The 16,544-nt window shown below is 35.7% G+C and overlaps 1 protein-coding gene across 1 annotated transcript in view; it reads right to left on the bottom strand.

Annotated features, from left to right (window-relative positions):
• MERTK (MER proto-oncogene, tyrosine kinase) overlaps positions 1–16,544 on the bottom strand; it is a 127,149-nt gene that overhangs the window by 8,302 nt on the left and 102,303 nt on the right. Inside the window, exons 11-16 of the mRNA XM_007476583.3 lie at positions 16,042–16,127; positions 12,153–12,248; positions 10,734–10,814; positions 8,777–8,869; positions 5,152–5,270; positions 519–628 (exon numbers count right to left, since the gene is read on the bottom strand). Coding sequence (XP_007476645.2) covers positions 519–628; positions 5,152–5,270; positions 8,777–8,869; positions 10,734–10,814; positions 12,153–12,248; positions 16,042–16,127 — 585 coding nt within the window. The remainder of the gene's footprint in view (positions 1–518; positions 629–5,151; positions 5,271–8,776; positions 8,870–10,733; positions 10,815–12,152; positions 12,249–16,041; positions 16,128–16,544) is intronic.

Here is a 16,544-nt window from a genome sequence, read left to right as displayed (position 1 = left end):
TGATAAGCAGGATAACTTTGGAAAAACATGGAAAGCCCCACATAAATTATGAAAAGTGAAACAAACAGAAACAAGAGAACAGTATATACAGAAAGAAAAATATTGTTTGAAGAATGACTTGTATGCCTTCTCTAATGTGGAGAGAGGAGGGAAGGAAGGATGGAGTTAATTGGATATTTTAATGTTACAAACAAATATAAAAATAAAAAACAAACCAAAAAAAGAGATGTAAAGGACCTCGTTCTAGGACCTTTTCACAAATATTGTTTAGAGATAGAGTGAACAAGATGATTCCTTTCTAACTCTTAGATGCTACAATTGTAGCTCTTACACAAAACTTACTTAGCCTGAGCTATTTGTCCTTTGAAACAGACAAAACATTTCTCTTTCCTTAGGTAATAATTTTTTCCCTTCCAACTTGTAAGTGGGATGAATAGCCATTTCCTCTTCTTTTATGATAGAAGAATCATAAGGAAATATGAGAGTTTAAAAGACAAAGACAGTATTAGAATTCTTACATGCAATTTCGGGCAGCTAGATCTCGATGAAGAAAATTCCTGTTGCTCAGATACTCCATTCCCAATGCAATATCTACCATGAATTTCAGTAGGGTCTGCAGGGGTACATGCTGAGGGACCAAAAAATAAAGAATTAATAAATAGTGTAGCTTTGTTTATCATTAAGAAACAAGTAAAAACCCCATCTTCCCAAGAACTTGTGCAGTTCTGCCTAAATTAAGTTTAGCATGTGCATCTATCTTTCAAAAGAATACAATAATTAAAAGAATGGACTTTAACTTTCTATAATATTGCTATCATAGTTATGGCTTCCCAAGAAAAGCAAAACAAAAAATCCAAGCTTTGTTTAAAAAGACTCTGAGTTTCAAGTCATCATTAAGACATAGACTTGGTTTTACTCTTTATAAAAAAGGAAGGCAAAATAGAATTGTCACTGTGTAACCAAATAGTCAGTAGAAGGAGAACACTGGTAGAATGCACAATGGAATCCAGTATTTTTCCAGTTTGAAGTTGCCTAGCTTCCTTAGAGTCTTATCTGATGTTCACTAGTCAGAGAACCTTCATAACAACACTGTTTCCAATTAACTATATGTGTCTGGAAACCATATGGTTTCATTTTAGTTTTGCTTTAAAATGTGTTGAAAAATAGTTTCTTTCCTACCAGAGAAAGACAGTAAATGTTGGCTACCAGAAAGTAGCATTAGGAAATCAAGAAAAAAAAAAGTTAAAATGTATAGTCTATCTTAATTGGGATTCCCATCTGTATCAATTCCCAATAATACAGGATATCAAATACTCTGCAACCATCCCAAAACTTATTTTCAGTTGAGTGACTACTAGTTGAATAAAAATACTATTGTAGGATCTATGAATCAAATAAACTTTTCTTTTTGGTAATTTATATTAAGACTGCTGCCATATTAGATAATTACAAATATATATTTATAATATATATGTTATGCTGTTATGTTTATGACATACTTATGTTACATATTCATTATATTACATATTCACATATTCTGTGTGTGTGGGTAGGTATGTATAGTATTGAGAAAAGTCCTACTTTGAGCCTCATTGTGTCCTAGAGGTAATCCTGGCTTCTATCTCAAAGGCTATGCCAACAAAATACAAGTTTTGGCAAGTTTTTACTACTGTGGAAAGATTTCTGTGTATGGTGCCAAGGACACACTAGTTCTGCTTTCCAAGGACCAGCCTAACTAAGTACAAAATTCATTACTAATAGGCTGTCTGGCCATTGGATGATGCTAAACCATCAAATACCATTAGACTGCAATATCAGGTAGTTACCCCAGATATAGCTCCCCACATATGAACACTTAACTTTCATACACACACATAAAAGGGCTTTAAGAAATCTCCTTCTCCCCCGAATCCTGATGCTATGTTCTGCAATTCAGCACTTTAGCTGTGCTATAGAAATCACATTAATGTCGGGCTTGGCACACAGAAATCTAAATTCCCTTCCAGCTCTAAAATTCTATGATTATTTCCTTAGAGATAACCACAACTGTTATGGCTCTATCATGATGTCCTTATAAAACACACGTAAGATTTGTGTGGTATGGTTCTTCAGATGCTGATTTAAATAAAGCCTTCTATTTGGAAATGGAGGATTTACTGAGTTGCTGAAGGCACATCTTGAAGTCCAAATGAAGTGAAACTATATTCAAAAACATCCAGTCATCCAAGGCTTAATTACATGTGACCCATATACTCCCTGGAGAGCTTAACTTTCCATGACTTTCTTTTCCACAGAACATACGTTTGTCAGTACTTTCCCCAAAAAGCCAGCCTGGAGCTGAACAATTTTTACAGGCCAATTAAACTTTCATACCAGTCACATATTGTATCCATTATAAATTGCCTTCAAATATAATCTGCTCATCTGCAATAGAGTTGCTAGGAAACTGCAAGTTAATTAGGAATAACTGTCTTTTTTATTTATACTGCATGCTTTGGACATTTAGTTTCCTAAAGATTACCTTTCAGAATCAGATGTAAACAGTAAGAAAACTCACAAGGAATACAATTGGTATGTGCCTTTTCTTTACTAATTTTTCAGAAGAAGAATGTTAAAATCAAATCACTTAATATCTTTTTAGTTTTTAATATTCAGATTTACTTATTTAATATCTAATATTATTATTAATAAATAATAATTAATGTCCAGAAAGATGGGTGGAAGATGTAGGAGGGAAAGGATATTTTACTTTTAGAAGTAACATGGTATTTTTGTAAAACCACAGATTAGTGTCATATAATACTTTTAAATATTGTTAATTGATTAAAATAAAATCTTTAGGGTTTATTGATTATCAGGAAATTTTGTACTAACATAACAAAACCAACATCTTTTCTACCTTATGCCTTAGGACTATCTAATTCAAATCAGCTCTATCCAATTCAACAATCATTTCCCAAATGCCTTCTCCAGTTAAGGTCCTTTTCTAGGACTTAGGAACATAAAAACAGAAATGAATAGGTCCTCAAACTAATGAAGCTTACATTATCCTATAGGCAATTAGAAACCCCAGGTTTCAGAGAGGGAATGCCATAGGTTCATAAGATTTAAAGCTGGAAAGACCTTCAGAGATTCTCTCCTCTTCATTTTATTGAGATTAAAAACAAGCCCTCAAAGCTTGTGTTATTTGACTAAAGTCACACAAGAAATAATTCATATTTTAGAATTTAGAAAGTTCTTTCCTCACAAAAAACCTAACGGTTAGGTTTTATAAGTATTATTATTTCCATTCACAGCAAAATTAAATGCCTTGCACAGAATGCACAGTTCACAGAATTAGTAAGTACTAAACATTTTATTAACCACCTGCTATCAGGCTAGGAAGTGGAGATACAAGTACAAAACAATGAAACAATATCTATTCTCAGCAACCTGACTCCAAGTCCAACAATTTTTTACATCATTTCCCCTCGCTTAGACATATATATTTTCAAAAAACTGAATTTCATCCATATGGGAAATGCTCATTTATGGACCTCTTTCAATCAATACCAATCAGTACTTTCATTTGAATTTAGAGTCTTAAAAAACTGCTTGGTGATTGAGAATTTAAGGAATTCACACAGGCTCATACAACCCATGTATGTCAGAGGCAAAGACTTGAATTCAGGTCATCCTAATTCCAAAGCTGCCTCTCAATTCACTCCGTCATGTTGCCTCTCCAGATTTGTGTATTGGGAAGAGTGTTTTAGCTGTGTGAAGGATATATTAAAAGAGGAAAAATTGAATCGGGAAACCCCTTAGAAGACTATCATAGTAATAAAACTAAGTGGCCAAGCAGGCCTAATCTATAGTGGTGGTCATGTGAGTGAAGAAGACAAGCCAGATGACACTGACATTGGTAAGGCAGAAGCAGTAGAACTTGAAACCAATTAGACAAATGACTAAAAGAGAGAGAAGAAGAGCCAAAAACAAACTTAGGGTTTCAAGACTAGGGAGCTAGGATGCTGATAAACTCATCATCATCAACAGAAATAGGGAAAAGAGTGGGATTTGAGGGGATTAAATGTTGGGCTTCTTTTGAGACATGCTGAGTTTGAGATACCAACAGGACATCCAGAGGGTGACATCTAGCAGAAGACTGGAAATGTCAGGTTTGAGCTCAGGGGGGAATTAGGGCTGGAAATAATATTTTATTTACTCTCCATTTCCTGGAAGGAAGTATATGCCACACAAAATTCCCCAAATCTGAATGGACCAAAGAACCATGGTGATTAACAAGAGAGCATCATTTAACTTAGAACTTAGTTCCATTATGCTTTATTCCCTGGAAGAAATTCACACAATGTATTTTCAGAAATATGAGCCTTTGGCGAAGGAATTTAAAAGAATGAATGCATGACTTTTGATCCAGCAATACCACTACTAGGTTTGTATCCAACAGAGATAAAAAAATGGGGGTGGACCTGTTTTTACAAAAATATTTAGAGCTGCCCTTTTTGTGGTGGCAAAAAATTGGAAACTGGGGGGATGTCCCTCAACTGAGAAATGGCTGAATAAACTGTTGTATATGATGGTGATGGAATGTTATTGTGCTATATACAAAGGATGATAAATTGGACAATTTCAGAAAGAACTGGACAGATCTATATGAATGGATCCAGAGTGAAATAAGCTGAAACAGGAGAACACTGTACACAGTAACTGAAACATTGTGGGATGATCAAATGTAACAGAATTTGCTAATAACAACAATGCAATGATCCAGGACAATTCTGAGGGACTTATGAAAAAGAATGCTATCCACATCTAAAGAGAGAATTGTTGGAGTAGAAATGCAAAAGAAAACATATGATTTGGGGTTTGGGGTTTTGAAAGATTACTCTATTACAAAAATGAATAATATGAAAATATGGAAATAATACATGTATAAGCCAGTGAAATTGCTTGTCAACTCTGGAAAGGGGGAGGGGTTCAACATGGATCATGGAACCATGGAAAATTTATGTGTCACTTGTTACTGGAATAAAATAAAGAATAATTTTAAAAATAAATAAATAAAATATAGGAGTCACAGACTCTTGGCCAGGAGTAGAGAATGACTGTTTAGGGACTATGTGGAGGTTAAATGACCATAAATCTGATAATTACCTTTGGTCCTGTTTCCAATCGTGAGTAAAGCAGGTAGGTATGCAAATCACCATATTTCATGAAGGGTAGAATAACCATTGGCTTTGGAATGCGCTGAGAACTCATTTCTAAACATACACCTAAATTTTTTTAAAAAATGAATCAGTATCATAAAACCCATCTTTGTTATACAACCTCAGAAAAAATACTTAAGAAATAATTGCTAAAGTAAAGCCATGTTTCCATTCTAATAGTCCCATGAAAGAGCTGATATGACATAAATTCCATTAACAGAATATGAAAGAAAACATCAACCAGTTCTTTTGTAAAATTTCTAGATTGCTGCCATCTATCTATATATCTTATGTATTTATCTATCTGACTTAATTGATTAAATTGATAAACAATATTGCCATGTAGAACCCTGAGTTTCTTATAGGAAGTTACTATAATGAATATAATGATAAGTGCTATTTGTATAGTGTCATAAAGTCTGCAAAGCCCTTTATGTAACATTATCTCATCTCTGCATCCCTAGCACTTAGCATTTTGCCTGGACATAGTAAGTGTTTGTTGATTGACAGATATATCAATCCTAGAAGGTATTATTATCCCTGTCTTGCAGATGAAAGAACTGAGGCTCAGAAAAGTAACTTGTTCTTGGTCACAAAACTAAAAGTTAACCACTGGAGGGATTTGAACTGAAGTCTTCCTGATTCCAAGTCAGTATTCTATCTACTATGTCACCTTTCTCAACATAAAAGACAGTTGTACTCCATACTGACATGACATTTTTACTGATGTATTGGTTTCATCTGCTGAAAATTAATGACTGAATGAAAAACATACCACAAAGACATGACTCGAGAATTTTAAAAAGGTAGATACATTACATATTATATTGTATCCCTGAAATGTAAATGTTACATTAAGGCAAATCTCATTGTAAAAATGGTTAGCCTATGCCATGATCTCCTGATAAGAGATGTGATTAAAGCTTTCCAATAGACACCTTGAAATTGCTAAGCATACAGTAATTAAGTTCTGACACCAGGTCATTGATAATAAAAATGAGTTTCTATTTCTACAGCACTTTACAATTTATAAGTAGTTTTACATGCACCATCTCAATTTATCCTCGCAATGAGTTAAGGATTAGTCCATTTTACAGAGAGAAAAACTGGGAATAGAGTGGTTAAATGTCCTGTCCAAGTACACACAGGATGAAATTACAGAACCAAAAATCAGACTCTGATCTTCAGAATCTGAACTTTTTTAGTATAACCACTGTTGTTTCTGGTGGATAACTACTTATAAATAAAGTAGCAGTTTTTTCATTGTGAAACATTACTTGGACATATTTTCAAGTGTCCAAATGGAATAGAATATTGTTTCAATAGGTATAACCAATATTTCCATCTATTTAATGCTTTGTTTTATTCAAAGATCCCCAAACACTTTTCTCCATTACTTCTCAAAGCATCCTAAAGATGGAGATCAATAACATAGAAAACTGCCAATGCAAAAGCTCATCATTGGTTCCCAGCTGTTACCACAGAATCATTTCCTCATGAAGTAGCCATTCTTATGCTTTCCCACTAAAGGCTGACAGGTATATATAAAACAACCTCAGGCAAGACAAATTCATTATGTTTGGATAAAAGAGTGGTGGATATCACCTCTTGTGAAAGTCCACTGCACAAAGGAGATAGAACTAAATGTTTTCAATATGCCTTTTTTAAAAAACCTTTACCTTCTGTCTTAGGACCAATACTACAACTAAGAAGTGTCTGAGACCAGATTTGAATCCAGGATCTCCCATCTTTGGGCCTGGCTCCCAATCCACTGAGCCACCTAGCTTCCACCTATGCTTTTTTTAAAAACCCTTATCTTCTGTCTTGGAGCCAATACTGTGTATTGGCTCCAAGGCAGAAGAGTGCTAAGGGCTAGGCAATGGGGGTCAAGTGACTTGCCCAGGGTCACACAGCTAGGAAGTGTCTGAGGCCAGATTTGAACCTAGGAACTCCTGTCTCTAGGCCTGGTTCTCAATCCACTGAGCTACCCAGCTGCCCCCTCCTATGCCTTTTTTAAAGGCTATGTCTGTGGAAATGTCCCACTTACATGGCTTCAAATTTGTTTATTTACAGTTTGGATAATTGCAAGTTCATAAAAATAGTAATTGATCCAACTCTCAGTGAATTACTATGTGGATTGTTTGTAACTAAATTTTAATAGTAAATCAGCTTCATCTAGCTATTGGGTACAGATTACCACTACTAGTGTTTCAAGATATATGTACTTAGGATATGAAAATCAGTTTACTACCCACTTAAGAAAAATGTAATTAAGAAGGAAAATCTGACAAAAGGAAATAATTTCAAAATAATGATATGCAAACTTTAGCTGGAAATAATCTAAAACATTTTCCTTTTCTCCAGGAGGCATCTTGGGTAAAAGTAGGGGAAATAGGTAGTATGCCTCAAAAAAACCCAGACTTAAGCTCGGAAGACATGGGTCTGATCCTCAGTTCTGACAACAATAGCTATAACTATGGGAAAGTCATTTAATTTCTTTGAGCCTCAGTGAATCATCAATTATGTCGAGATAACATTCCCTTTGCCTATCTCACAGAGTTCTGAGAAGACTGCTCTGTAAACCACAAAGTGCTACATAAATACAAACTCACAACTCTTTCTATCTGTATTCAGTACTTTAGTCTCAAATACTCTGTTGATAGAATCTGATTTCCCTTCAAACTATTGCTCTGGTACATAGGGCATATGCTATTTTGGGGGGAAGGAAAAAAAACCTAATGTGTATAAATCATTCCTATGCCAACAATGCAGTTCATCAGTGGCATAATTAGACCTAGAAGTGAAACCCTAATCTAGGGAACTCCCCACTTTAGTGCCCAACTGTGCTGATCCTGTGTAGCATGTTGACCTGAATGTCCTAATTCCATCACCAGAAAAATAAGATCAAAGTTCCCAGGAGTGAAAAACTAACCTCTAGCAGTATTAGATTAGTCAGTTTTCAGTAGGTGATGTTTCTTCCGTGTTTCACATAAGAAAACAAACCCAAGGAGGTGGAGTTCAAGACCATTATTACTGTCAGTATAAGACGTAGCAGGAGTATAAGTGTGTCATAAGGAGACCTGGGAGATCTGAGATAAGCAAAGGAAGAAAGTGAAAGAGAGAAAAACAAGAGTGATCAAAAGCAAGCAAAGAAATAGCAGAGACCAGAGATTCAGATTAATGGGAAAGCAATGTTAGACAGGCAGCCTAAAGTAGGAAAAATGAAGTCTGAGGAATTCAAGAAAGGGAGCAAGTAATTTACTTAAAATTCATTATGTCCCATACCAAGCACAATACTAATTGATCAATAAAAACTACTAAGTACCTACTAAGTACTAGGCACTGTTAAACAATGGGAGTACAAAAAGAGGCAAAAAAGCAGTCTCTGGCCTCAAGAAGTTCAGTCTATTGGATGATCTGGTCTATGCCTTCAAATATCAACAAAACTAAGCTGCAGAGAAAGCTGCAAGGTTTTTGTTAAAATCAAATGCTTCATTTTAGTTTGCTTTCAGTGACTATTTTGGTAGAACTGCCTCTTTTCAGGTCACATTTCTGTCATCTGGTCTCCGTACCTAAGAGTGTGATGACATTGGGATGGTCAAAGTCTTTCATGCATGCTGCTTCACTGAGAAATTCTTCTATCTCACTCTGGGAAAAGTTGTCCACTGGGGAAAAAAAAAGAGTTGAAAAAAATTCAGAGATCAAGTTATTTTATCTAGTTACAGAGTGGGAGATGCAGCACTTTGTATCCTTCAAAAATTAACTTTGCCTTTTTCTTATTACATATATATATATATACATATATATATATATACACATACACACACATATATATAAGCTGTGCTAAAGATATAATTCAACCAATTCAACATTTTTGAATGTATGCTATGTACAGACATGATGGTAGGCAATGAGAAAACTATAAAGGCAATAATACCCCATCCATAAGAACTTACTATTTATTTGAGCAGATGAGATATATGAAAAATACAGAATTCCTTTTATTTCACAGAATTTTTTTTCAGGGTTAGAAAGGACCTCAGTGGCCATCTGTTCTAACCTGAACCTGAAAAAGAATCCTTCCTATAATATATCCCATCTTTACATGATAAGTAAACCTAAAATGAAATGCACCAACTATGTAGTAAAGGTACAATGTGCCAGGAAGCTTCAGGAGGGGAAGGATTATGTCCATCTGTCTTGGGGAGTAAGGAGAAAACAGAAATCAGAGAAAACTTTATGGAAAACTAACATTTGAACAAAGTCTTAAAGAATTGAGAGGATTCAAAAAATGTTGTGTTAAATAAGTACTATTCAGGGGTCAGGAACTCAATTTTTAAAAGCTATTTGATTTTTTCTCCCCATTTTCAGGAATTAAATTAACTTGGCAGTGGTATTCAGAAAGCTATAATGGCCAATACATTTGTCAGCAGTTCTTTCCATAATCTATTTCTCCTTTTTACTCACTCTTCCCCCTGCTAACCTCAGCCATACCAGTGGTGGGCAAAAGAAACATGCAAAAGTGCTTGCAGGCAAACACATGGAGTGTATGCTCACAAATCTAAAATAAAAATCTTAAAAAGAAAAGGAGATATTAATAAATACTTCAGACCAAGTCCATGTTTATTTAAATGGCCACAATTAGAAGCAAATTTTGCTACTAATTTATAAAACAAAGCTTTCCTTTTTTATTGTTGTAATAAATTTCTAGGATATATAGAGGCATAAAAGGCTACTCTTACATTCCAGTTCTTCTTATGCCCAATTAATAATGCAGTCCTATTTTGAAAGAATCTGTTTCCTTTCATGTTTGATTAATGAAACCACAGAATATTAGCTATGAGTTAAAAAAGAGAGGAAGGTATTAATAGTGGGCCCCCTATTAGAGTAACAGCAGGTTTACCAGTTCATTTTCTTTAAGTCTTGATGAAATTTTTAAAAATAAAACATGCCAGCTTATTATGTATTACTAATGTATTTCTAATTTGAAATACTATAAATGTAATCATGGTATGTGCAAAATATTGAAAGACCCAAAGGAAGACCTATTCTGTGTTGGGTAGATCAAGGTGGAGGATCTGTGGGAAAATATGAGGAAGAATCACACAGAACAAGATAGGTATGAGTTGGTTCTAATCAGTAGAGGGAAACCCAGACAAATGTGATCATGGATCCATTGAAGCATTAGAGTATTGCTTTCAGGATGCTGAAGCCATTTGGCTGAAAAGTTAACCTTGGGCCTGAACAAGTACCCAAACACTTTTGGCAGTGAAAGGGACAAACCTAGAATCTTTTCCATTAGAAATGACAGAGCCACCTGAAAGTCTTCCCCTCATTTTTCCTTCTCTCCCCCAGCAGCAGAACTTCCTCCTACCTCTCCTTTATTCTTCCAAGCAGATTTTTTACTTATATGATCAAAGTAGGAGTGCATTATCACCTAAGGTTGGAATCCTTTTATCACATATTCCCATAAAACACAAAACAGAAAACACTCCCTGCCCACAGTATATTACTCTAATGAGGACTTACACTTCATGGTTTTTACTGCTACTTTCTGAGATGTTCCATCCTGTTCATTAAGATTTCCTTCCATTACAGAACCAAACTCTCCTAAAAAAGAAAGCAACAGTTTATATTAATCCTGTACAAAATTACCCCACAAAAACAAGAGACCTAAGAGCCTCGAAGTAATTTTTGCCAGTTTAGTTAAAAGTATTAACATGGGGGCAGCTGGGTAGCTCAGTGGATTGAGAGCCAGTCCGAGAGACGGGAGGTCCTAGGTTCAAATCTGGCCTCAGACACTTCCCAGCTGTGTGACCCTGGGCAAGTCACTTGACCCCCATTGCCTAGCCCTTACCGCTCTTCTGCCTTGGAGCCAATACACAGTATTGACTCCAAGACAGAAGGTAAGGGTTTAAAAAAAAGTATTAATATGCTTATACCAGGCAGAGTTTAACACAGTAGCCCAAACATAGTATGTTTAATAATAGAAAAATAGGAGTAAGAGCTGGAAAGGACCTTAAATTTAAGTCAGTCAATAAACCTTAATTGTGTCTACTATGTGCCAGGCACTGGGCTAAACACTGGGCATGCAGAAAGAGGTAAAAGATAATCCCTTCCCTCAAGGAACTTACAAGTTAATGATCAACTCATTCAGTTTCCTCATTTTATAGATAATGATTCTGAAGTTAAGAGACGTAAAGTGACTTGCCTTAGTTCATACAGTTAAAAAATGCAGTTCTGTGACTTGAACTAGAACAACATCAGTTCTCAATGTGTGATTTGGGAGACCCTGGGATGCCTGAGGCCTTTAAGTGAGTTTGTGGGAGAAAAATCATTTCATAATAATGAGAAGTTATTTGTCTTTTAAGATATTCCTCCCTTTACCTGTTATATACATGTATATTGACAGACTTTCTTCATTCATTTCAACCAAAACAGAGTGATATTTTGAATACAGAAGCAGAAAGAAAATCCTGCTCTCTTCTAGTCTAAGCCACACATTAAAGAGATTTGCACAAGACATCTAATAATGCCATGAAAGGGATTGTTGTATTTTTATAGTGCATTGGAGTCTTGAAAAAAGTTTTGCCATTTTGTTGATGAAGAAACAATCTGAGAAGTGACTTGCCCAGGGTCATATAGCTAACAAGTGTTTTTAAACCTAGGTTTCCTAATGAAATTATATGTTTAAGGATGAGAAAATTCAATTTAAATCACATTAATATTTGATTGATGAGTTTCTGGATATTCACTCTCACAAGAGTAGTTGTGTTTCTCTCTACGGGGGACTAAAACATATTGTTTTATGAACAACTCCCAAAGAGCAGTTCTTCATGACAAACATCCTCATAAACCCTATTGTTTCCAAGTTAAAATGATCCAGAAAATACCCACAGAGACATTTCATATTTTTCTGCATTTTAATAATGGTTCCAAATTGGTTACCTTCACCCAGAATTTTTCCAAGAGTCAAGAGGTTCCGGTCAATTACAACATCTTCCAATTTATTCTGTAATTCTTCACTGACCCCCAAACTGCTCACTGAAAGAGAAGCACAAGAAGTGATTGACAAGATCATGAGGATCTTTTTCAATCAGTCAGTTCATTTGACAGCCAATAAGAGCCTTCAATGTGCTTAGGGAGTAAAAAGAAAGGCCAAACAGCCCAGAAGCTTAAGGAGTTTACAGTTTAAATAAAAGGGGGAGACCACATGAGAAAATAACAATATAGATTGGCTAACATGACAGTTATGGAAGGTAATGCATGCTGGAGGGGATATGGCAAAGTAGGGACATTAATTCATTGCTGGTGGAGTTGCGAACTGATCCAACCATTCTGGAGGGCAATTTGGAACTATGCCCAAAGGGCGATAAAAGAATGTCTGCCCTTTGATCCAGCCATAGCACTGCTGGGTCTGTACCCCAAAGAGATAAGGGACAAAAAGACTTGTACAAAAATATTCATAGCTGCGCTCTTTGTGGTGGCCAAAAATTGGAAAACGAGGGGATGCCCTTCAATTGGGGAATGGCTGAGCAAATTGTGGTATATGTTGGTGATGGAATATTATTGTGCAAAAAGGAATAATAAAGTGGAGGAATTCCATGGAGACTGGAAGGACCTCCAGGAAGTGATGCAGAGCGAGAGGAGCAGAACCAGGAGAACATTGTACACAGAGACTAATACACTGTGATATAATCGAACGTAATGGACTTCTCCATTAGTAGCGGTGTAATGTCCCTGAACAATCTGCAGGGATCTAGGAGAAAAAACACTATCCATAAGCAGAGGACAAACTGAGGGAGTAAAAACACTGAGGAAAAGCAACTGCCTGACTACAATGGCTGAGGGGACATGACAGAGGAGAGACTCTTAAACGAACACTCTAATGCAAATACTAACAACGTGGCAATGGGTTCGAATCAAGAACACATGTGATACCCAGTGGAATCACGCGTTGGCTACGGGGGGTGGGAGGGAGGAAAAGAAAATGATCTTTGTCTTTAATGAATAATGCATGGAAATGATCAAATAAAATACTATAAAATTTTAAAAAATAATTAAAAAAAAGAAAATAACAATATACAAAATATATACAGGACAAATTTTTAAAAATTAAGAAATGGAAAGCCCTACCAAAAGAGAATGCAGAGTCCTTTGAAGACTGATAAGGGTTAACAAGTTTCCATAACATAGACACTGTGACCAGAATTAATGCCAAAGATAATTATCACAGTGGTTTCTGTTACAGCCTGGATTAGAATGAACCTCCTTCAGGGCCCAAATGACCATAGGGAAAGGTTAGTTTCTTAATGCTAACAGCCTAATTGGCCAGATATTTAAGTAACATGGGAGAATCCATTCATGAATTCTCTAAGATCATAAAAAATTTGCCACATATTGGGCCACAGAATAGCAGAGGGCAAGTGGGGATAAAGAGGAGATTTTTTTTTTTTTGCTTACTTGAGTATAGTATGATCAATCCATAAGTATTTGTTAAGGATTTAATATGAAATGGCACGGAATCAAAAAGCATTTAAGCATTTCCTGTGGGAGAGCACTGTGATAAACCTCAAGAATACAAACAGAAATGCAAAGTATTCTTTGTTCTCAAAGTGCTCAGTTTCTACATGGATGAGACAAAACAGCTATAAGGGGGATGGAAAATCCTGGTGCTTTGTACAATACTACTGATATAAAAGAAAACATGATCCCTGCCTAGGAAGAGCTTGCTTTCTGGTGGCATAAAAAAAGATATATAAAAAGAGTACTCTAGTACTTGATATATGCTTTTGCATGACTGCACAAGTAACTTGGAGCCTCAGTTTCCTCATTGGTGAAAAAAGGGTGATGGACTAGATGGACTTCTAAAAGTTAGGAAATGGCCAAGTGATGCTATGATAGAAAGCTGGGCTTGGAGTCTGGAAGCCAAGTTCAAATCTGACCTCAGACACTTACTAGCTATCTAACTAGGGAAGTTATCAGATAATATTTGTAAAGTGCTAGGCCAAAGTAGATACTTAATAAATGTGTGCTCCCTTCCTTCTAGCTATGAAACTGTGATCCCATCACGCCTCCACTTATCTCCACTATACATAGGGATCTTGCCATCACCCCAAAGTGATCTACTTCGCATGTTCAAAGACTCCTTCATTTGATCACAAATCTTTTCTTTCATTCTCCTCCCATATTTTGCTACTCCCAATTCTACTCTTCAATTTCAAAATGACCTATAAATCTTCTATCCCTCTGTGCTCTCATAGGCCATCACCTCTGTTTTGTCTACTCTCTTGTCTCTTCTCAATCTCATCTCCTTAGTGAACCACTTTAATTTCACAATCCTCTCCTCTCAGATTCCATTTCCTTTTCTTGTTGCCCTGGCAAAAAAGTGATATATTTGAGAGATGTGAGTATTAAAACGACAAGACTTGACAACAGAATGGATATATGAGGTAAATAAGAATGAGGATTTAAGGATTTTGCCAAAAGGGGATTTTTGGAAGTAAAGAGGATCTGGGGAGAAAGATAACAAATCCTGCTTTCACTATGTTAAATTCGAAATGTCTTGAAAAAATGCAACCCTGGATAACCCTTGACATCTGCCTCATTGCTTCTATTTCCTCTCTTCTCCTTCTCTTCTAAACCTCTAATATTTGGTTTGTGATAACATCATTCAACAGAAATTGCTCTCTCCAAAGTTATATGTATGGCCATTATCTCAATCTTCATATGTCTTGTCTTTTCTGTAGTCCTTGGCATTGTCAAACATTTCTCCTTGATACTCTCTTCTCTCTAGGTTTTCATAATACTTTTCTCCTCTGATTATACTCCTATCTGTCTGAATACTCCTCAGTCTCCTTTGTTGAATCCTTCTATAGGCCATTCCTAAAAACTGAATGCCCCCCAACATTCTGTTCTGGATCTTCTTTTCTTCTTTTTTTAGACTATCTCATTTGATGATTTCATTAACTACCACTGGTTTAATTATTATCTCTATGCAAATGATTCCTAAATGACTTGACTGTCTACTTATATACCCCATCACTGCATTATAACAGCCTTTCTCTTGAAACCTAAAAGTATCTAAACATTTGTATGATTCCTTTTACATTATTTCAGAAGTAATTCACAACTATTATGATCATATTAATCCCACCTCCCCTGTGATTTTAATAAGATTAGGGCAATCTAAAGTCTAGGAAAGAAGAAAACATGATTTTTACAAAAGACACTAAAGAACAAATCACTTTATGGGCTTTGAAAGACAGTTACCAGGTAACCAACATTTCAAATAATGTTTAAGATTAAGTCTTTTGGGTTACTCCTTTCATTTGAACACTTGATATCTGACCAGGTCTTCTAAAATCAGCTATTGTAATGCTATCAGTATGAGGACTTCGTTCTATTGCTCTGGTTTTCTACTACTACAAATTTATATTAATCCATTCCCTCTAGATCCAAGCCTATGAATAAACCAGCTTTTTAAGGATGTCCAAAATAGTGGTGGATGATAAAGCCTTTCTCTGACTAGTTTTGATTTTTAGTGCTTGAAACTCGCAGATTTCAAATGTCAAAAGTTCTAGCAAATTCTCTGAAACAGAATGACTAATGAATGGTCTCCTTTAGGATCACACAGCCAACAATTGTCAAAATCAGGTTCTAAACTCAGGTCTTCCTGCCTCTAACCCTGGCTTTTTATTTTCATTTACTTCATCAAACTATTCACATCTGTTCTTCCACTTAGTTGGTGCTTCTTAGGACCCCAACAGACTTGGGATTGCCAGTTAGAAAACCATTCAAACGTCTTCTAAAACAACTGAAATATCAGTCAACTTACGGGTGAGTTCAATAGCTCGTCGAGAGAAAGACTTCTTTGCTTTATAATTTACAACCAATTCTGAAGCCTCTTCTCTGAAGGCACTCCTGAATGAAAAAAAAAATTAAGATGTAAATATGTATCTGGGGTAATCCTTTTGAAAAAAGTGAATTCATAAAATAAAGATAGCAAATGTTAATGTTAACTACTATGCCACTCATCAACTTAAGTCCCTGGAACACTGAAGCTGACAGGTGAGTTTTTGTTTTATTTTGCTTAGAATAGGGCCTACACTCACTTTCGAAATTTTCTTCCAATTCCAATTTATGTTTTGTTTACTCCTTTAAGCTCTTTGAGGGCAGAGACTATCATGCTTGCTTGCATTTTGCATCCTCAATTTAGCACAGAGCTTGATACATGTTGTTGCTTAGACAGTTTTTAGTTGAATCTGAATTTTTGTGATCCCAGTTGCAATTTTCTTGGCAAAGATACTAGAGGGTCCTTCAATTTCCTCCTCCATCAGA

This window comes from Monodelphis domestica, chromosome 1 (genome assembly GCF_027887165.1).
Source record: "Monodelphis domestica isolate mMonDom1 chromosome 1, mMonDom1.pri, whole genome shotgun sequence".
In the NCBI taxonomy this organism is placed as follows: Eukaryota; Metazoa; Chordata; class Mammalia; order Didelphimorphia; family Didelphidae; genus Monodelphis; species Monodelphis domestica.
The sequence above is the reverse complement of the archived record's forward strand: the minus strand, read 5'-3'. Positions and strand labels throughout refer to the sequence as shown.